The 22,405-nt window shown below is 44.6% G+C and overlaps 2 protein-coding genes and 3 non-coding genes across 5 annotated transcripts in view; 1 reads left to right on the top strand and 4 right to left on the bottom strand.

The window, feature by feature from the left end:
- LOC138242535 (scavenger receptor cysteine-rich type 1 protein M130-like) overlaps positions 1-22,405 on the bottom strand; it is a 358,811-nt gene that overhangs the window by 200,041 nt on the left and 136,365 nt on the right. The gene's annotated exons all lie outside the window — the stretch shown is intronic.
- On the bottom strand, positions 8,116-8,188 carry trnak-uuu (transfer RNA lysine (anticodon UUU)). The gene has a single exon. It is a non-coding gene; the product is annotated as a tRNA-Lys (tRNA).
- trnay-gua (transfer RNA tyrosine (anticodon GUA)) lies at positions 14,821-14,908 on the bottom strand. Its single transcript is given in 2 exon segments — positions 14,821-14,856; positions 14,872-14,908. It is a non-coding gene; the product is annotated as a tRNA-Tyr (tRNA).
- LOC138242490 (histone H4-like) lies at positions 15,973-16,251 on the top strand. Its single transcript, XM_069198032.1, has one exon. The coding sequence runs from the start codon at positions 15,973-15,975 to the stop codon at positions 16,249-16,251; it is 279 nt and encodes a 92-aa protein (XP_069054133.1).
- Positions 16,558-16,613, bottom strand: LOC138243782 (U7 small nuclear RNA). Its single transcript, XR_011192400.1, has one exon. It is a non-coding gene; the product is annotated as a U7 small nuclear RNA (small nuclear RNA).

Below are 22,405 nucleotides of genomic sequence, written 5' to 3' on the forward strand. Positions count from 1 at the left end.
TCATCGCCTGCATAGTCCTGCAGTTTGTAATAGAGTCTCAGAGCCGTGGTCCGCTCTTTGACAATGAAAATTTCATCTGTGAAGGTCTGTTCATACCCCTTCTCAAACATTCCCTTTTATTTTGGACACCCGCACATGATCACCTACATTAAATGAAAACTTTGACGGTTTTCGCTTAAAGTGTTCGCCATAGACGGTTCTCCACATCTCAAGGGAGTTATCAGTTGTAACAGAAGCCGTGGGTCGTTTAATAGTCATGTGGTAACTATGATTATAAAAGTAAATAAGATCAGACAGATCGATATATCGAAAGGTGTTTTTGTGTGTCGGGTACCTCCACATTTTTGTTTTAATAGTTTGGTTAAACCTCTCTATCACACTACTGCTCTGTGGGGGAAGGAGGGACATCCACCCTATAACAACACCATTGGTTGAAAAGGGGGTGGGACATGGGGTTTTAAAGTTTTGACAGACGCTGCACACCACAGTGGGGCAGACTTGAGTTTTAGTAGCTCTCAGTTACCAGCATTGGCTAGCAAGGTGCCCGGTACGTTGATTTCGGCCATTGCCCCTGTGAACACATCCCAATCTTTTAGCTTCTTACCGGCTTCAACTGATTGCTGTTGTGTGAGAGCCCTGACAAGATCAATCATGTGAGAGCCCTCAACGGGTGCCCCTTTGTACACAAATTTTATTTAATTCCCGGCTATTAACGGTTTATTGTGTGCCATAGTCTTTAACAATATCTCGGCATTTCTCTGGAACCACTGAGACGCACTGTCTAAAATATACCCAAAGTCAGCGTCGGTCGATGACGGCTGTTGTGGTAATGCGTGTGATAGATCGGCGGGTGCATTTTCGGGTCGTACAACAGTTAAAGTCCCCTCTTCAGAAACTTCCTGGCATACTAATGTCAAATACCGTTGTAACAGCTGATTATATAATTTCACGTTTTCATATTCAGGCAGATGCGAGTTCTGAAAAATGTCTCTCATTTCGTCATCCAACCTGCGGGTTGTTATTTTTCTCACATCGGTTTCTTTGCCGGACCAGTCTAGGAGTCGAGCTGTTTTTGAGGTACAAGGTACATTTTTTTTCAGTGTGGTCCATTATCGGTGTTGTAGAAGCTCCGTAATCAATGGTACTACAATACTCAACAGTGTCCCGATAAAACTGCCGGACTGGTTCACCAAGAGTCTCTTTCTTTTAAGAGAAAGACCCCTTTGACTCAAAGTCTTTAAAAGCTTATGCTTTCTCTTCAGGGTCCCAAACTGCTTAGCAGGCTTAGCTATTGCCTGTACAAGATCATCTGAAGCCCCACAGAGAATAGCTTTCCGGTGACTGGGGCTGGCTTTTACCAGAAAATGCAAGTGTCAGGTTTCTCCGAACGCGTGAAGACATGACGACGGCCCGAACGTGTTTTTTTGACTGAGTCTGTGGTTGCGAGATCACCGACTTTTAGATTCTTTAAATACATAAGCCACGGGTACATCTGGGGGGAAAAGACCTGTTCACAAGCGATAGTCATCTGGGGTGTCGGCATTTAAATCCACCAACAAGTAACCGAAAGGTTTTTTAGTAGTGTCATCAAACGCTTCCAAAAAAATCTGGCTTTACCGGGATACATATGCCGTGACAGGGTTGTAATCTGTAGTTTATCTCTAGGGTTTTTAAACAGCACCATGTACTTTGTATTTAACGCTATGGTTCTACTTTTCCGGCCTTGGCAAAACACATTTTGGACTATATACATGATGCTGAGGTTTCGGTGGTGTACGTATTTTGTAAAAGCTTTTTCTATCTCATTATTTTCACATGCAGACTCCATCAAATCATCAACTATAATCAAATTTACTCTATCCGGTGGCAGTAGCTGGTCATCGGAAAACGACGTCGGTAGCCCTTCTATAAACTGAATGTATGGAAATTTCACAAGCAACTTAGCGGATAGAGGTTGCCAGCAGCTGTAACACCAGACTATGTTTTCGGGTTTACGAGTCATAACGGTATCACTCTTCTCCAAGAGCTGTTTTATAAAATAACTTTGACCGCAATTCGAGGGTCAGGAAAAAATGCATGAAAAGGTGTTTTAACCTGACATCCATCGTGTTAATATCCGTAGGGCAACGATGTCAAATTTTCTTGCAGCACCCGCTTGTCGTACACCACCTTCTGGGTTTTCTTTAAGGTCCGGGTCTCACTGCGCCAATCCTTTTTAACACGCACGATCATCGGCTGTTGAATAGAAATGTGTTTAAATTCCCGGCACTCTGCATAAGGATTAATGCCATAGTCAAAAACCAAGTCCCGCAGACTCTCAAAGTTAACTTTTTCACAATTGTTCACATTGAGCGTAATGCCTTTCACCTTTAAACAGGCTTTCCCACCAGACAGCTTGTACCCGTACGACTTGGGTCCTGTTGATACAAACTCGGTGATGTGTTGTCCAGCATCGATTTCGCTGGTCAGCTCACCCAAATAGTCACCCAGCCCCGGATTCCACTCACCCTCCCGGCTCACAAAGATAACGGAATCTGTGTCGTGGTACAGACAGTGGCCTTGCAAAGCGTTTAGCAGATTGTATAACTCCCAGCGGGCATAGGCGGTTGTAAAGCTAGCGATGAAAATGTTAGTGTTTGAATGGCCTGTATAGTGGTGTTTAGTGTTTAGTGTGTTTCCACATAACACAGGCTGTGTTTTCATTGATAAACTTGCAGGCTGACACCTCATGATATGGCGTAAATAAGTACCTGAACAATTCATCGGGGTTTCTCACAATGGTGGTCTGTGGTAAATTGTCTCTTTGTCCATAATTCCCCCACAAACTGTTCAAGGCAATTTTTGAAAGCTGTCTTTTGGCCGGATTCTTTTTAATGTTGCCGGGGTCCAGCCGGACACCCTCTTTTTCATAATATTCGCTGATATATCTTTGTTGTTTCACGACATCTGTACACCCCTCTGGAAACCCCAAAGCTTCCTGTTTCCCTTTCAGATGCAGTTTGATGTAGTCGGTAAAAAGATTGTGTGAGGACTTTTCGAAATGTCAAATTTCATAAATTTTACCCACTCTATACCCCAGATCTAAGGCCATAATTCAGGGGCGCACCAGACACCAGTCAAGGCGCGATCTTCATCACCGTGCTCACAGGGAGTGGTCTGTTTTGTTTCACCACATGTACGACAGTGTTGACAGTTTTTTTGTCAATTTTGGTTGGAAGAACTGGAAAGTACAAACATCTGGGTGGGTGAACTTTCACCTTTGCTAAACCGAAATATTGTTTTAAATCTCCAAAGTTTTTATAAATTATTCGGGGGTGCCCCAGTGGGTATTTTTTAGTTTTGTTCACAAATGGATACAGACTGGTGAAATCATAGTAATGGATTTTTTCACCGGGCTGCGCTGTGTAATGCAAACAAATCTCATTTGTTCTCCCCCCAAAAAGCGACTCGCTGTTAGAAATTTACCCAAGTCTCCATTTTCAACAAGCATGTCTCTGAACTCGTGCTCCCACAAAACACGCACGTTAAAACCTCTCATTTTGAGAAAATTAATTTTCACCATCGTCTTTCTGTACAACCAACCAAAAGTAGTGTTTGTAAGCGGATTAAAATCGTTTAAAATCGTTTTTACAATAACAAACGCTACAACCGTGAAAAAAGCAACCGTTGAACTCAAAGGCTGTCGGCACTCCGTCAATTACAGCATAACCATCCAGAAAATATGGGCCAACCTTGAACTCACTGGCCGTGGTTAACGCGTGTTGGATTTTAACGGGCTCTGTGTGTTCGATGTACATAAGCCATTGAATGCTGGGTGTAGAAAATCGTTTTTGCTGGCGGTGGTAATTTTCATGGGGTAGCAACGCAATCGTCTCTTCCTGTAAAAACATAAGTCTGAACATGGCCATGCAGACACTAACGATGGTCACAAACTGAAAGGGGTCGATGCAGACAACACAGGCGGCCCCTAACTCAGTCACGCGTGTCTGTCTGGTCATATTCATGACCTCGTCCCGAAACCTGATACAGCCTTCTCTTAGAATTGCCACATCCAACTGGCAGTAACGTTTCAACTCTCTCTGTAAGTTAAACACACTTCCCCTGTATTCTTCATACCAAACCAAAAACCCGGCTTTCTCGCTCGGCAGCATGTAGTTAACGCCGTAAAGTTCTGGCAGCGGCAGCGAGCCGTCATAATTTTGGTTTTCTGAAGTGTTCATCAAGTGTGGAAAATTCCCCTTAGCCCCAGGGAACCCCATTGCGGCCGGCAGTTTGCTTAATTTCATAGGTAGAACGTTTAAAGAATCGATAAATCTGATGTTCAGAGCTTTTACAGTCATACACATTATCTTACCACCCTGATTAATTAGTTCAACGTCCATCTTTTCAGCTAACAACTGTCTGATTACTAGGTAATTGTCATATCCCTTGCCATTGTGCGATATGAACGTATGGTTTTTGAAACGTCTATCAATAAATTTACACACAAAATCCTTTAGACAAGTTTCACCATAAAATTCCCAGCTTCGTTTATTGTGAATATGAAGGGCGTGGACGTAATTTGGTATGTGTGTCCCCGTTTCTTGCATGCATTCAAAGTAAAAAAAAATGTACTTGTTTGAAATTTTGGGGTTGTCCAAAGGCGGTATGTAGCACAAATGTGTGTCAGGGGTGTCGATCACGTTGTTACAACGCGAGCACATTTTCTCTTTACATTTGTGACTTGCGAGGTTATAAACCCCACATTTCTCACAAAAGACCCTGCGCTCACACTTACTCACACCCGTCGCCGCATTCCGCAAGTGTCTCGCCAAACACTGAGAGCTACGACAAAAGACCTTACAGGCCGGGCAATTCTGAATTTCTGCATCAATTTTGCAACATTGGGGATCTAAACAGGTTTTACAAGCTTTAACACAGGCGTGTGCGTTCTTGTGGCTATACGCCACATGGCAGTTAGTGTAAAAATACGCCGCCCCCACAAAAGCTTTAATATTTAAAACCCCATAAAAATGCTCTTCATGCAGTAGAACAAAAAGTATTTTAGAATTTGGTGGTGTGGGCCCCGTTGTAAAATATTTCCAATCACCCTGATCGTGGTACAAAATTTTTATGTCTGACAAACTAATTTTCCGATTCTCTGGAAAACCCAACTCTTTGTGCATTCGTTTAGCGCTCTGTAACATTTCCCTATCGGTACAACCTTCATTCAACAAACCGTACACACACCCGTCGAAACACAGATTACCACCAGTGTAATGTAAGTCGATAAGGTGTGCTTTTTTCTGAGCAATTACCCGGCTGTACAGAACGGATTTAAATCTTCGGCGGGCACCCCCCTGCATATTCCTAACTATCGTCACCACTAAGCGGAGGCTGTCATCGGTGAGAACCTCGGTGTGGCTCTGTAAGAGGTCCGAGATGTGGCTTAAAAAATCGGCAGCATTTAATTCTCCGGGGTGTCTCCTGCGTGAGAACAAGGGTTTGTTAAAACCACCCGCAGTCAAATGCAGCTGTACAAAATCATTCGCCCCGATGTTTGGAGAAAATTCATCCAATATTCTCTGGATTGCACCATGCACAGCGTCTATAGCCTGTACATATGACATTCTTCATGGTGCTCTGTTGCTCTAAAATTATTATAAGTCCTGTTATAACTACGTATACGCTCCAGGAAAACTAAGGGGTCTCTATTCGCCCCTGCACTGCCACCAACCTGATTCAGATCGTTCAATACAACCGGTTCTCGGTTACCGACATCCTGTTCTGCTACAACAGCCTCGGGCCTTAAGTTATTTTCTACCACGGCATTCTCATTGCGTGGTTCGGGCGGCTCTTGGGAAATCTGATGCCTCTCTCTGAATCTTTGACGACACAACAAACATGCTTTTGCCAGTTTAATTCTTTTATTTATGTACAAAAGCTTGCGGTTGGCAAGCGGTCGGTCTTTTAAACACTTTTTAGACCGCATGTTTAGTCATTTATCGCCGGGGATTTGCACCAATGAAGCATGAAATATCATCATCGTGGTCTGAAATCCTGAGCTTAGAGCTGCATCTTCTGTAGAAATTATATCTAAGAGGTTAGCGGTGAAAACCTGGATCTGTTTTGGAAACAAGGTCTGTACACCGGCTAAAACCGCTCTTAGACACTCTAAAGCTCGTTTTTTGGACACCTCATTAGTGATCGCCGTTGATAGTGACTGTGTAATACCGCGCACTGAATCTAGCACATCACCCAACACCAAGTCTTTAGGCGCGTTATTATTTCTCTCCGCAGGCTTGACACGTCTGGCTTTGGTCAGTGTCTTAACAGCCGTCTCCGATGCAGTCACCACCTTAGGGTCCGACGTTTCCGCCACATTTGTTTCGCCGCTCGTAGATACAGCGGCTGTGTGAAAAAATAAAATACTTTTTATTACCACGCCAATGCTCCACATCTTAAAATCAGAAAACTACACTGTGATAAAAATAAGACTTTTCAACACAACAATCAATGAAATCTAAACTGTCAAAATCAGAAAACTACGATAACTATGATAAAAACGCCACACATGTGGCGCATCCTTACACACAGGGCTGCGGGTGAATGGAACAAGTTACCCGGACATGTTGTTACACTGGTTTCCTTTACGGGTGTGGTGGCGCTACTAGAGCGTGGTTAACGGCCTATAGACCCGCGGACAGACCAGTCGCTTTTAACTTTAAAAGCTAAGCAGTTTTAAAATAAGGTTTTTAACACTCCCAAACAGAAAACTACGCGAAGTAGGATCTTTCAGCGAATTAACATCCTAACAAAAGAAGTAACGTTTGCCGTAAGTGGATCATAACACATCTTGACCACGCTTAAATTATTGTAACGCTTACGGCCGACAAGCACTGTGTGTAAGAGCCGGCGTACCAGAGCGGGTGACGTCACCGCCCTTCCCTGTGATAGCAGGACCACAGCTACTGGGCTGTGGAGAGATCTCTCTTTAGCTCACGGGGCTAGGTCGCTGCAGAGAGACGCGGAAGTCCCAGGTTCGAGCCTCCAGTCGGGATGGGACCGACCAGATGCGGCAAGGGCGCCCGCTTGAGCCCCCGTTGCGTTACATTATATTAACCTTTGCTTTCTTGATTTCAGACGTTTTGAGCTCGTTGACCCAGTTAACGTGTTGGTGCGTCGCAGTTTATTTTTTGAAGGTCCGGGGTCTGCACGGAGTGGGAAAATACCATTAGTGAAAGAACTCACCGCAAATTAACAAAAAACGGTGGGGGTTTTTATTATAGACACGTTTAAATGGTTATGCTAAAAAAATGTTTTATATAATACCGACGTCTTCTCTCAGGCGGTCTGATAATATGCCCCGCACCCTCTGGTATGGCGTGAACATCTGTCTCCACAAGGTTTTGCGGTGGGATTGTAAACCCCAAACGAGGTTTTTTAAATGTGTAGCTACTTGTCCCTTCGCCCGCGTCTGTGGAATAGACACATACGAGTTTTGGTGTGGAGTATATACCCCGGTGTCTTTAAGACTCACATATATATATTTTTGAATGGAATGGGACTGTACACTGGTGGTTCCCAGGGGAAAACAGGGTTATTGAGCCATTGGGTATTCTGAGAATAAATTGGGTGGGTGAATGTAACCGTGTGGTAAAGTAAAACAGTCTTCTTAGATGAAGCGCTACAGATGCAGCCCCTGAAAGTGTATAAGACTTACATTTTATGGTACTGCTGACACAAATGGAGCCTCTACATCAGACCGAAATAGCGATGTGTTGGCTTAGTTGTGCGTAGGATCTCCTCATAAATCTGTCTCATTCATCAGTGGAAATAGAAGCCGTCACTGTAAACTCGGACGTGATGTTCCGCAGATGTACAGTGTGCCTTTCCTCTTGTTGTATTCAAGAGTACTCACTGTGTGAGCTCCTCACTGCGTTTCATTTTCTTTTCCTGTGATTATCTACGTGGAATGTGGTGACAAAATAGTCTTGAACATTTTCGGTTTGTGAAAGGAAACACTAAAGAAAATACAAGTGATTAACTTTTAAAATATCGACAGTACAGCTAGAAGAGTGGAAGATAAAATACGATTTATAATTAATTTCACAATACACTTAAGGAAAACACAAACACCCAAACAGGGACTCGAACCCTGGACTCTCAGATTAAAAATCTGATGCTCTACTGACTGAGCTATCCGGGCTCTTGACAGTGAATGACACTGTGGTGATCCTCGCAAGTCACATGTCTCTTCTTGTGCCGAAGTGCAGTCATACAGTACCTGACCCGTCTGGAATGTCTACTGACAGACTTTATCCAGAAGCGACGGCACCACTCCCAGTAGAATGAGTGAGAAATACAGCATGACATGGGGAGGTAATTCATCTTTCCTCACATTACTGATTTTTTCAATAGCATTTTGACCTTTTTTCACATTCAGATTTTTTCGCATTTAATAAGATCTTTTAATCAACAACATTAAGAACGAAAACAAATGGAACATTTTTTGGAACAACAATTAAAAAAACTTTCAATGCCTTGGTTCTATAAGTGTGCACACTTTTTTGTTTAAAATTAAAAAACATTTTGTTAAAATTCAATAAATAGTCTATCATCAGCAATAAATTATTCTGAAAGGAAGATTTTTTTATATCATAAACTGTAAGACACAAAGAGAGTTTACAGGTCGTATCCTTCGCTTTGTCTTTTAAATTAAGCGTTCGGGATTCAAACCTGTGTTCGGACTGTTGTGTTTCTTGAATTTCTTGTAATCATCAAATGTCGTTGTTTGGTCCATCAGTTTTTTTCTCGGTTGTACAATGGAATTCGCGCAGTTTTCAGCTCAGTGTGGAGTCCAGAGGGAGGACTCGCTCACTGAATGATCTCTCAAGAAATCCTGGTCGAGATTCAAAAGGTGTCTTTTTCAACAGCCACGACACGTCTGAAGACCTCTGGATTTCCTGAATATGACATAAAATTAGTTCAAATCATTTGGTAGTTAACAGAACTAAATGCTTTAGAGGTACATTTAAAACAGCAGAGCAACACCGTAGCACTTCGAGTGTGCCTGAGTTTAATTGTGTGAACTTGGCTCTCTATGAACATGAGCAAAGAGTTCACATTCAACAGAAGACTGCAATGTGAGCACAGAAATATAAAACACCTGGAGATGCCGGGACCTCATACATGCGAAGCATGCGCTCTACCACTGAGGTATATCCCCAACAGACTTATTAACAGAACTGATATGTGCTGATGCTCTCTGAACACAATCCACCACTAACGAAGGATGCCTGCAGTTTCCCACTTTTGTGTTTCCTCTACTACAGAGTAAATTCATTGGAATTAAGAAATAATGAAAGAAAAATAACCGCATCGAAGCTTCCAGAGATTGGTTAAAATGAATCCGTTATTTTTATTTATCGACGGGGAGTGCTTTTTTACCTCCTCACTCGACTACCTTGATTAAACTACGCATAGAACAACAGCAGTACAGATGATTTTCATGGACCGACTTGTTTTGTACAACTCGAGTGATAAAGTCCTGTCTGCAAATATTGTAGAAGAACGAAAAAGGGCAAAACAACGCTCCAACCACAGGAATGGCAACAGGAAGGATCATGTTATTTAATATGTCCTTTGGAGATGCCTTGTCAACGCACACAGGCGTTAGAGCTGGACAAATAATTGATAGTGCTGTTTGTTAACAATCATGAAACATGTTATTTCTAAACCAGGAAGAAAGGAGCAGACTTAAACTTTAAGAGACAGAAACGACACCTTATCACAGCTAACATTAATTAAAATGACATCACAATAAAAGAGCGGAGCCTTGAGTGAATCAAATTAATTTCCATTGGACGTCTGTCTCTTCATAACTTTGTAGGTGAGAGGGAGGATTACGGAAATGTGCCGGTGTTTCTCAGAAGTGCTTTGGTGGTATAGGTGCCTTCTAAATAATCGAGCCGGGTTTGAATCCTGGTAAGTGCATCCCCAAATCTTTTCAAGAAAATCTGTGATCCGGTAACATATCTTTTGAAACTAGCATTCAAGGTAGGATACGTGTTCTTAAATACCAAAAAACTCTATAAGGAAAAGGCACATCTCTGTACACAAGACGGCAGTGCGATCTTAGAATTCCTGTGTTGTTGACGGATTCAGACTCCTTCTCAGAGGTCTTTGCTCGCCAAATAACTTTGCAGCTGAGGAAGAGCATCCCAGAAAATACCAAACACAACCAGCAAGCGTGTTGGTTGCTCTTGCTCTTAATGCAAGGAGCTGTTTTTTTAATCATTATTAACCAAAAACAGCAGCACAGGTAGGTCGCATTTGTGATTATGTCACTTCTCTGCTTCAGCAAGGTCAATAAAAGACTCTGAAAGTAGTAAAGCAAAACTGAACTCAAAATCATATTAGGAATTCTGAGCGATATATCCATACAGGTAATCCAATAAGAATGTTGAAATATTTGAATATCATCTCTCTATATATTTCGCTGCATTTTACCAGGAGTAAAACTATTGGATTGAAGGAATGCTAACCGCTGGGTTAAAATGTATAGCTGTTATTTGGAGAAATCTGTAAACTCTTGATCTTATATGTTTTAAAAGACAGCACAGGAAAAAACGACAGTGCTGAATCAATTCCCCTTTTAATTTTTTCCTGTAAGGTATGCTATGTGAATTCATGAAGTTAATCCTCTGATCTCTTCTGAGCACGAACAAAGTATTTCTGATGGAGCGCTATGTTCAAAGATAAGCTATTACCCCTGCCAACGATTCGGCGTGAAGAATTAAAAGTTTCATAGACAAAAGCAGCTCACCACCACAGCCAATATTAAATGTACTTGCCGGCACACTATCATGTGCACTGCCTCAAAAGTGATCTCGGCAGATGTTGGTCCCTACATAAAGCTGAACGTGCCAAAAAGAATTTCTGTTGAGAAAACAAAATATTTTTTCTGCCTTGATGTTAAGCCTGTCTTTTAGAAAGTCTATCTCTAAACACCTCCCGCAGCCTAACAAAAAGCGCTTTTAATGATCGTATTGCAGGTCTTAAAACACTAACATTTGGCAACGGTGAGATTCGAACCCACACCCCCAGAGAGACTGGAGCCTAAAATCCAGCGCCTTAGTCCGCTCGGCCACGCTACCTACCTCCATGTTCATCTTCCTCACATTGCTGGCTTGGAAAATGCCGGGGGCTTCAGCTCTTGTCGTCGGATCTAATGATATCATGACCATGTGGAAGTGACTGCACCTTCATCTTCCGAGATGCTTTCAATAGCACAAATGCTACTTTCACCGGAACAAACATAGCAATAATGAAAGAGGTGGGTTTCATCCTTTGTGCTGTTTGTAGGGGCGCAACTCTACGTCGATCTACTGACTTGAAGAGCAAAAATCTAAATCCTCTGCTATTACTGTTGCTTTTTTCATAGTTTCTTCAAATCCTTCATTTGAACATAGATTTTGAAGGATATTGATGATAATACCACATAAAGTGTGGTTTTCTTGTGATCGCCAATTTTATTCAAATACCAGCCTTTTTTACAGTTCCTTGTGTGTTTCACAAGGTATAATAGCCCCCCTCGCATCCTCAGCTAACATATTTTAAAATTACAATAGATTATACAGCATGCATGTTTACATTTATATTAAAATTAAAGTAAATATACCAGAATACAAACAGTGCTAACCCAATAATTCTTGTCAGGTTCTCCAACAAATCTGCGTTGTTATTTTAACATGTTTCAGCTGAGGGTGCAACAGGAGTATAAATGAATTTTCCCGCCAGCTGTTCAAAGACCAAATTCCATGAGTGAACATTATTTTCTCAGAAGTTGCCGGCATTGGACTTTGCCGGTGGTAATGAATTATGTCCACAACTGTTGTAGTAGTTCCTTCTTGAAATTCGACACGTGCAAAGCACTCGTAATATCATAGGTGTTAAAGTTCGCTGAGTCTATTCGAGTCATGGTGTGTATCCCTGCCTATCATTGGGAGACGGGTATCTTTTTTACACTCAGATTCCAATCTTCAATGCTTTGTGTGAGAGCTTACATAACTTTCATTTTCTCACATTTTCTGACGACTGTTCCAAAGAGGCACCCTGTCAATTCTGAATACTTTTCAAAAATCTGCCTGCATGTTTGATTATTGTCATTTCATTTCGAAAAAGTTCAATATTGATCATAACTAAAGAAAATAATGATCACGAACAAAAAAGGGATAAAGATGCGAGTCGATCTTGAATCACAGCTGGGTGACACGGGCTTCTGTTCTGATATGGTTGTACAAGAAACAGGAGGAATCGCCAATCTCCTATAGAACATGAGTTGAATCAGGAGTGAGACATTTCGTATACTCGTGCATATGTCAACGCCTGACCTACATCATAAAACTAACATTAAGTTGTCAGAGACATTCATTTATGTACAAACAAGAGACAGACCAAGTAATAATTCTACATTAGTCCAGGTGGGTAAACCTGAACTAACTAACTAATAAACCTATTAATAATTCTACATTAACGTGTCCTACACTGATCAGACTAATTGACATGGTCTGATTCAGAGCCTGTGCAGTTCGTGCTAATTACAACAAGGACAGTTCTGAACCCTCATCACCGAACTGAGCACAAGTTCAGCTGTTCTCCAGTTTTGTTACGCATGGTTTTTCATTGCAATTGAGTTCAGAGCTGGAGCTGAACTCCAGACAGTACAGTGTTTTGGGTAAGTTGTCGAAATTCGCATGAGGCTGCAGAAAACTTACCCAAAGTGTTTTCTATAGCTTTCAGGTGCAGTTCATTTATATAAAAGAATGTAAGTGGTATAAACGCAACAAGCCAGACGGCAGTCGAACCTATAATTTTCTGACGCGAGGCCTGATGCGTTATTCATTACGTCACTGACCCTGCTATTGTAGGGCTAAAAAAACACGTTTTCTACATTTATGTCTGTTTAAAAATCACTCTAAAAAAGACAAAGGGTTTGTATGTCGCGCTAAAATTCCGCTTCATTTCGAACGCAAATAAAAACCGTTTTGTTCCAAGAAATCATACATTTGTCACATCCTTCATACTATACTTCTCTCTTGTAATAGTAAAGCATTTTGATTTAAACTGAACAATATATGAAAGGTTTCATCTATACACTTACACATAATAAGTATACGAATAAATACTCGGAAGAAGCCGCAGCTCAGGTATTAGAGAGATTTAAAATCGGATCGGAGGATTTAGAGTCCAGAGTGCAAACCAACAGCTGACAGCTGATTTCCTCTACTTTGTCCCCGTGACGTCATTGTCCTGCTCGCAGCCGAGCCCGACACACGTCTGGTTTTTGTCACTGGGCGCACACCCTGCAGTCCATGCGGGTCCTAATACCCCAGTACAATGACGGGGACACTAAACTGTAAACAGGTGCCGTCCTTCGGCTGAGACGTAAAACCGAGGTCCTGACTCTCTGTGATCATTCAGGAGAATGGTGGTGGTGGAGGGGAGTCCCCATTACCTGTAAAGCGCATTGAGTGGAGTATCCAGAACAGCGCTATATAAGTGTGAGCAATAATGATGATGATGATGATGATGATGATTATTATTATTATTATAATGTAAAATGCAATAAAAAAATCAAACTTTGATTCAAAATAGATTAATGTAAAAACTGATAAAGCTAATGTTTTTTTCAGGGCTATATCTACTTTTTTTGAAAAAGCGAAGTCTGTCGGGATTGTGAGAGTTAGAGAATGTGTTCCAGTGATCTGTAGACGATGTGCGGGGAAGAAATAATTTTGTTTTCAGCACAGGGAGTGAGAATGAGCTCAGCCCGGCTCCCAGCAGAATCCATTCTGGTTTGGTTACTGTTAGACTGTGCGTCTGAGGCTCTTTGGATCGCAACGTAAAAAAAACAATTGCTTACATCGTGTGACTTCCACGACAGGAAGGAAAGATATCACTTAAAAAAATCAGAACTGAAGATTTGGATCCTGGGCCTCAACTTAAAAATAAACAGAGTTTAATGACAGGAAATTGATTTCAGTTGTCAGATCACGTATACGCATACCTTAGCTTTGTGCAACAACCTGAAACTTTCAGGTACCATAAATAATATTATTGCTAAACATATGCCATTATAATCTGCAAGCGACCAGAATATAGAATACAAATTTTTGTATAAAAATGCATTAAGTCCTGTTCTACACCTGCATGCTTTGGAAGCACTGGCCTACCTGTATCAGATTGTGTTTCTGCAACATTTCGTGCATAGTACGCCATTTTATCTAAAACAGTCACAACGAGGGCTTTACATGCAGTCTGGGGTATTTTCCCCTTTTATATTTTTGCCACTTTATATCGAACCTGTTATACTCCCAGAAGTGCACAGTAGCTTGTACTTAATAAAAATGTACAATTCACCGCTGGTATAAACAGATGTGTGCCGTGTTTGCCTTTGTAAGCATTTGTTTAAAAAATAAGTTAATTAATAAGTTAAAAGTTAACAATACGATAAAAACACAGAAAGCACAAACTTTATAATACAATGATAAAAAATCAATACCGAATCATTATGCCAATTAAGTAGCTATCCTTTGAAAACAGAGAACACCTTTATATCTACAAAAAACTTGACATTTGTATGTTTTTTTGAATTACAAAGCAGACAGTGTAGTCCCTTAATTCAAAGATCAGATCTTGGCCAAAACAAGACAATCAGACGTGGGCTGAATTCGGAACAGGAGCCTTTGCTTCGTCGATTATTGAGCTTTTGATCAATGTCTGAATAAAACAGATTCACTTTTTTAACTCTTTGATTAAAGTACACGAAAAGCACCTTCCTTCAAGCTGGAATCAAACCAGCAACCTAAAGATTCCCTGCTGACTTCACTACAGTCTTCTGCGCTACCAACTGAGCTATCGAAGGGATGCTGCAGTGTTGCTCTCTGGCACATACTGCCCAATGAAGTAAAATGTGAAATGGGTGATTTAAATCCCACTTCGACATCAAGTTTCCAACTCGTTTCCTTAGTCTCATTTACCTTGAATTTAAGCTATGAACCAGGATTCTACTGTATAAACTTCCAGGGATATTACAAAATGTTTGATGGGGCATCAATCATTCCAGGCGGAAATTGATTCCTTTTTTTTCTCGAGGGATCATATTAAACATTTCATTAGTATCGAGAGGAGGATCACCAGTAGACACAAAACAAACAGTTTCTTTCTGTCTTTATTAGAATAAGCGTTTGTGCTACATTAATAATATTTTTGTGGAAATAAAGAAGTTGTAAATTTTAAAAATTTATATTTGAATCGAAATGTGGTTTTGAGTTAAATATTAGCGTGTTCATGTAATTAGTTTGTGTTTGTCATTACTATATATATTGCCATGTTACCAGAATTTGTAACTGAAGTTTACTAGTTGTGTTTTTTATGATGATTAGACATTTGAATATAATATTGTATATAATGTATAATTTGAACTACATATTGTTCAGGTATGAATAATTGTATATTTTAAGAATACATTTCTAAAACAAATCATTGGCTTTATTTACTAGTTTCTACACCTACAAAAATCTTTCTTTGATGTATAATAGACATGATAATGATAATGTTTCTTTATTAGCCCTATACAATTTCTTGCATTAGGAATGCGTCTTTTCACATACCCCAGCTTTTTCTCCATGGAGACACAGACACAGAGACAGGGAGAGAAGCTTGGGGTCAGAGCACAGGATCTGCCATTGTACGGCACTCCTGGAGCAGTTAAGATTAAGGGCCTTACTCAGGGGCCCAACAGAGTAGGATTCCTCTGCCAGCCGCGGGATTTGAACCAGCAACCTTCCAGTCATAGGCGCAGATCCTTAGCCACAGAGCCACTGCTCCTCCCTTTTTTTTTAACAATAATGATAATGCTAAAGAAAGATGTCTATTATACATCAAAGATGAGCAGTGTGTGTCGTGTTCACAGCTGATAACTAGAAGATGTCTGGAAGAGGCAAAGGCGGAAAGGGACTCGGGAAAGGAGGCGCAAAGCGTCACCGTAAGGTTCTTCGCGACAACATCCAGGGAATCACCAAGCCCACCATCCGCCGCCTGGCTCGCCGTGGGGGAGTGAAGCGGATCTCCGGGCTGAACTACGAGGAGACCCGCGGGGTGCTGAAGGTGTTCCTGGAGAACGCCAAGAGGAAGACCGTCACCGCCATGGATGTGGTGTACGCGCTGAAGCGCCAGGGCCGCACCCTGTACGGCTTCGGAGGCTAAACAGGAGCGGAGCTTCACTACCGGACCCCGACGTATAAACCCAAGTGACCCAGTGACATTTGTCACTGCTGAGGTTGCTTTATGGGTCTATTTTCTATACTGTGCTGATCAATTGGAAATCAAATTGCAAAAAAGACCCGTTCCCACACCTAAGGTCAAATATTAGGAATCAAAACTGCTCGAGTGTATGGAAGCACACAGCTTTATCACGATTTCCAAGTGCAAGATCTTTTTATTCATAAAAGACCCTATTTATGTTGTATGAGAAATATTAATATTAATACAGAATCTTTTTTCACCAAATAAATGGGCTTCCTGACTTCAGAAAGCCTTCTAGACAAATACTAAAAGAGCAAAAATTCAATTTGGGAAATGAAATGAAAGCACATACCCTACCAAACCTTGAGTACAGGCCATTCAGGATGATAATACAAAACCATTTATAATTCAACAAATAAAACCTGTCAACTGGTAATCACCACTTATCATAAAAAAATAAGTAGCAATACACAGTAGGGGACTCTTGGGTGCAAGTTAAATCCATGCAAGAAGGGGTTTAGTGTTATATTTCCAAATCAGATATGCAAATGAGAGATCTGGCCCAGCCAATCTCAAAGCTCCCTTGGTCTGGAATGGAGCTGCTCCCCTCTTCTAGTTATTCACACTGGAGTTAGGTTACATATTAGCACATTTCATCTAACAGTTGCTGCAGGAACAAAAACGTAAACAAATGACCTGGAATGTGACCACACCTATTAGAATGTAGTTCAACAGATAACTTGTAAACCTTGTCATAAGATTTTTTTTGTTCTACAAAATATACTTTATTCCGCAAAAAAAAACATCTCAAAAGGAACATCTCACACATATTAACACTCCATGTAATAAAAAACAACGGCGAAACGGAGATTGATTGTCCGTTATCAATCTTTGCAAGTGGGGGCAGATTTGTGCAATTAAGAGAGTCCCTCCAAACCTACCACTCGCTATTGTCCTTTAATCCCTGTATAGGGCCCAAAGTCCTTTCCAGAGCTCCCTCGCCGTGGGGACACCCCATTTGGCGACGTGGCCTTGTCCTCCTCCTGAGATCCACCAGGATCCTCTCCTGCATCTCCCTCGCCCCCCACTTTATGTTGTGCCGGATGAGAGTGTTCCTCACCTTCCACAGTCCTTGTTTTGTGAGGGACAGCAGCAGCCCCCGCAGGTCCTGTGTCCCCTTGTCCAGTCCGGTGGGTGCCAGCCCTCAGCAGAATGTACTGGTAACTGAGCACCGCACCCGTTCCCAGGAGTTGCATAATGTTGTCCATTCTGCCCCACACCGCCTTGGCGAAGGGGCAGCTCCAGAACACGTGTTCCTGAGTCTCCTCGTCAAAACACGTGTCCCGGGGGCAATGCGGATTCCTGGAGATCGAGTGTCTGTAGAGGACCTTTCTGGTAACCAGTCTCTTGTGTACAGCCATCCAGTTGAGGTCCTTCAGTTGGTTGTCAAGTTCTTTGGGCTGTGTCCTTTCCCAGACTTGTCTGGGAACCTGCAGCCTTTCGTCAGCGACCAAATGCCCCCTCACCTCTTTGTACAGGGCTCTGTGGTTAGTAGAGCTCTGGCTGTCTCGTGGCCTCGTACCTCCTGCTCCACTTGACAGCATGGATGTAGAACTCCAGTCGCATCTCTGCCTTGGGCCCAGTGTTTGACCACTGGACCAAGTGCCTCATTGGGACGGAGAGCCACAGCCTGACAAAGTACTGGTACTTGTGGCCGATGGGCTCCCGCAGCGCCCAACAGAGCCTGCAGTAGACGATGCAGTCGAGTTTCAGGGGGAAATGTGGGACATCTCGACCCCCTTCCTCGACCGGCTGACACATCCGGTTTCTCGTGATGTACTCGTACTTGCCGCCCCAGACGAAGCCAAAGATCATCCCTTGCACCGCTCGTCTGAGTCTGGCCGGCAGCGGGTACACCACCGCCAGGTAAACCCATGCCTACAGGATGTCTGCTTTCAACACCATCACTTTCCCTGTGTAGGACAGCGACCGCATTTTCCACAGACCCAGCTTTGCGTTCACCTTGGCGATCCTCTTGGTCCAGTTGTTGGTCTCGTTGTCCTGGCTCTGGAAGGAAACCCCCAGTATTTTGAGGGGCTCCGTGCAGAGCTCGAGACCCTCCGGCGCCGTTGTCCTGTGCTTCCAGGGCCCGAAGAACTTCAGTTTGCTCTTTCGGCGGTTGAGTTTTGACCCCGAGGCTCTGGAGTATTGCTCCATGACCTGCAGGGCCCTCCTCAACCCTCTGTCCGACCTCAGGAACAGCGTCGTGTCGTCAGCGTACTGGGAGATCTTCAGGGTTTCCCCCACGCCTCCCGGTATCTCCAGGGTCCCGTCTCACCGTCTCTGCTAAGGGCTCTTGAAAAGCAGGGAGATGATGCCCTCCCTCATGGTGTCTCCCAGTTTCCCCCGGCGGAAGATCTCCTGCGCCACTTCCACCAGATTTGCCGCCAGGGTGTCCCAGAAGCAGGTGTAGAATTCCTTGGGGAGTCCGTCCGGCCCCGGCACCTTGCCATTCTCCATGGACAAGAGCGCCGCCTTCAGCTCCTCGGCCGTGATCGGACCCTCCAAGTCCTCCCTCACCTCCTCTGGTACTCGTGCCTTCAGCTCCTCCAGAAAAGCATCGCCAGCCTCCACCTCCGTCTGCTTTTCTGAAAAGAGCTCCGTGTAGAAAGCGGTGGCCGCTTCTACCTTGTCTCTCTCGTCCAGCACTTCCTCTCCATCTCCCCGTCTCAGGCCGTGGATCACCCTCTTTTTCTGGGCTCCTCGGACCTGATTGAGTTTGCGGAGCCTCTCCTTCAGGTCCCGTGCCCGGACTGAATTGAAGGCTCCTCCCCCGTTAGCCGAGCTGTACTCCTCCTCTAGTTGTCTCTGGAGTCGTGCAGCTTCCTTCCTCTCCCTGGCCGCCTTCCGTCTGCAGTACGTCTGCGCCAGGGTTCGGATCCTGTCTTTCACCGACTCCCACCATTCCACCATGGAGCTGTAGCCATCTCTCAGATCGACCCAGCTCACGTAGTCTTTACGGAACAGTGCCTTGAAGTCGTCTTCCTCCAGTATTTCACGGTTCAGCTTCCAGTACCCACCACCGAATGCCGGCAGGTTGGTGTAAGCCACCACCGTCAAGCGCTCATGGTTGGAATACCACTCCGGGGACAACGTCGCCGACTCCAGGGAGCAGGTTGTGTGCAGAAAGATGTAGTCCAGGCGGCTGCACATTCCCCGGGAGTTTTTCCATGTCATTCCGGCGTCGTTAGGGTGGCACCATCTGAAGCCGTCTACCAGGGAGAACTGCTTGAGTAGCGACTCCAGCTCTGCCGAGCTAGCGTCGCTCCCCTTCTCCCGGTCGATGTTGAAGTCCCCGCCAAGCACCACCTGTCTGTTGGTGGTGCAGCAGCTGGCCAGGTCAGCAAACACTTCCTTCAGGATAGAGGGTTCTGTTGGAGCATAGACGTTAATTGCTCTCAACTTCTGCCACCTCCAGTCGATGTCTGCGACCAGGATCCGGCCCTGCACCACCGAGAAGGAGGAAACCAGCGTCATCTCTGGGTTTCCGAGGAGGATTCCCACTCCGGAAGAGTGGACCCCTCCTACGCTCCAGCATGATTCTCCCTTCGTCCATTCCCTGGTGAATGTCAGCTTGTCGCTTTCATCCTTCAGGTGGACTTCCTGTAAGAAACAAACTGAGAGGCCAGATCATGAAAGACTCCCCGTCTTTTCAACGGGTCTATTAGCCCTCTCAAGTTAGTTGTTAGAAAGGTAAGTTTCACAATCATGATTAAACAAGTGAAAGTTGAACCTCCTCTCTTTGTGCTTACAGTGGAAAACTTGGGAGTCTACATCTGGGCACTGTTTAGCCTAGATCTAACTCCTCTCGTTCGGGTCCTGGGGGGAATATGCTGGGCTCCCTCCAGGTCTCGCTGGGGACTGAAAGGTAAACATGCTGGACAGGTCCAGCCCTACCATCAGTCCCGGCTCCAGGGCGGCTTCAAAGTAATCCTCGTCTTCCTTGAGGATACTCTCCACCACCGCTTCGGGAAGGCTTTTTTCTTCCCTTTCTCCAGGAGTTTCGGGGACCTCCAGTTGCTCCTGGGCCTTGGGGGAGGGGGTTCTGACTTCCTGGGCTGCCTCTTCCTGTTGTCCGTGGGACTCGGGGGAGGGGGTTACCTATTCCTGGGCTGCCTCCTCCTGTTGTCCGTGGGACTCGGGAGAGATGGGGGTTCTGTTTCCTGGGCTGTCAGTTCCTGTCGTCTTTGGGCCTCGGGGGGGAGGGTTTCCATTTCCTGGGCTGCCTCCTCCGGTTGTTCCTGGGCCTCGGGGGAAGAAAGTTCCGTTTCCTCTAGGACTAGGAAACTGTTCTCCCTTACCACTCTTTTCTTTTGTCCTTACGAAGGTGGATCCGCCCTGCATCTCTTCTCCCGCTTTCTCTTTCCCTTCTTGCTGGGAGTTATTAGGGCCCTTTCTCCGGTCAGCCATTTTGTCCGTCGTCCTGGCAGCTATCTTGTGGCACTGGTGTGGCTGGGGGTGTGGCCTCGGCAGTTTCGGTTCTCTGCAGGGGAGGTGCGGGTTCTTTGTTCTCACCTCTCTCCCTTTGTCTTGAGACCGGTTTCTGCCGGCCGGCTTCCACCACCTTCACAAACGAAGGTTTGCTTACCTTGCATTGGTGAAGGAGGTGTCCCTCGGCGCCGCATCCGTTGCACTTTTTGGCTGCCCGGCAGGTTTTTGCCAGGTGCCCCTCTTTGTTACAGTTGTGACATCTGACGATGTCACATGTGTTCTCCTTGTGGCATCCTGGGGTAGTAAAGGTACCCCCTGTCGGCTCCGTTGTTGAAGCGGGCCGGGGAGTGCTGGAAACCGTCGACGCCCTCTGGGTCCTCTTTCAGGAGGACTCGGTACTGGCGTTTGCCGTACCAGACGCCGCAACTGTCCCTGATCTCCGTCGGTTTGCCCACCACAGTTACATACCTCCCTAGGTACGCTGTTACCAGTTCCATTGGTTAGTAGGGGTTGTATGTGAGGACTGTGATGGTCCTCTGGTTTGTCTTCCTCATAGGCTCTGGCCTGAAATCAGAGAAACCGGGGTGCTTACCTTTTTCTCTGATCATTTTCGTTGCCTTTTCATATGAGGCGTCCGTGGCCATGTAGGCCCCCATGTATCTCTCTGCCTTCTTGTCTTGCAGGCAGTAGAGATCTCTGGCCACCAACTGCAGGATCCCTCTCAGGAAGGTAATGAAAAAGGATTTCGCAGTTGGCATCGTCTCTGTTTTCTTGGTCCAGTGGAACCGGATCAGTGTCTTCTTGTCTGCCATCTGGAAAGGAGAAAAAAGAAAAAAGGAGAGAAAGAGAGAGAGCAAGGTCCTGTGGAGAGGAGGGTTTAGCTGCTAAAGGAGCAGCAAGGGAGCCCTGGCCTTTGTCCTTGTGGGCAAAGCCCAGCTAGGTGCAGGCGCAGGAGGAGAGAGAGGGAGCGGATAGTGCCTCCGAGTCTCGAGGAAGAAAGTCAGAACTGCGGGCAGGCCACGAGTACCTACTCCCCGCCAAGAGGCCAAGGAGGCAGAGAGAGAGAGGGAGCGGATAGCGCTTCCGAGTCTTGAGGAAGAAAGCAAGCACTGCGGGCAGGCCACGAGTACCTACTCCCAGCCAAGAGGCCAAGGAGGCGGAGCAAGAGAAAGGGGGAGGGGAGAGGAGAGAGCAGAGAGAGAGAACGTTGCTTCCGGATCCCACCCAGCTCAGCTGCTGCTTGGCCTTAACCCCCTAGGCTCAACCTAGGACGATACCAGCTCAAGCACTCTTCAGGATCTTCGATCGCCTTCTAGAACTTTGGAAAGACAGGAACTGCGGGCATGCCACTTGAACTTGATTTTAGCCAAAAGGCCGATAAAATTGGATTCCAGCTCACTGGCCCTGCAAAACTTAGTTCAAGACTTTAAACTCTCAGACACATATAGATGTATATATCCCACAACAGCAGGATATACATGGTCAGGGAGGAATAGCAGCTCCAGAATTGACTATTGCTTTGTCTCAGAGAGAGTGAAAGTTGTTGGGGTCACTCATCAGCCTGTCTTCTTCTCAGATCACCAAGCTTTAGGGTGTAGAGTGGAACTCCAGGGCGGGACTGTCT

This window comes from Lepisosteus oculatus, chromosome 14 (assembly GCF_040954835.1).
Source record: "Lepisosteus oculatus isolate fLepOcu1 chromosome 14, fLepOcu1.hap2, whole genome shotgun sequence".
Taxonomy (NCBI): domain Eukaryota; kingdom Metazoa; phylum Chordata; class Actinopteri; order Semionotiformes; family Lepisosteidae; genus Lepisosteus; species Lepisosteus oculatus.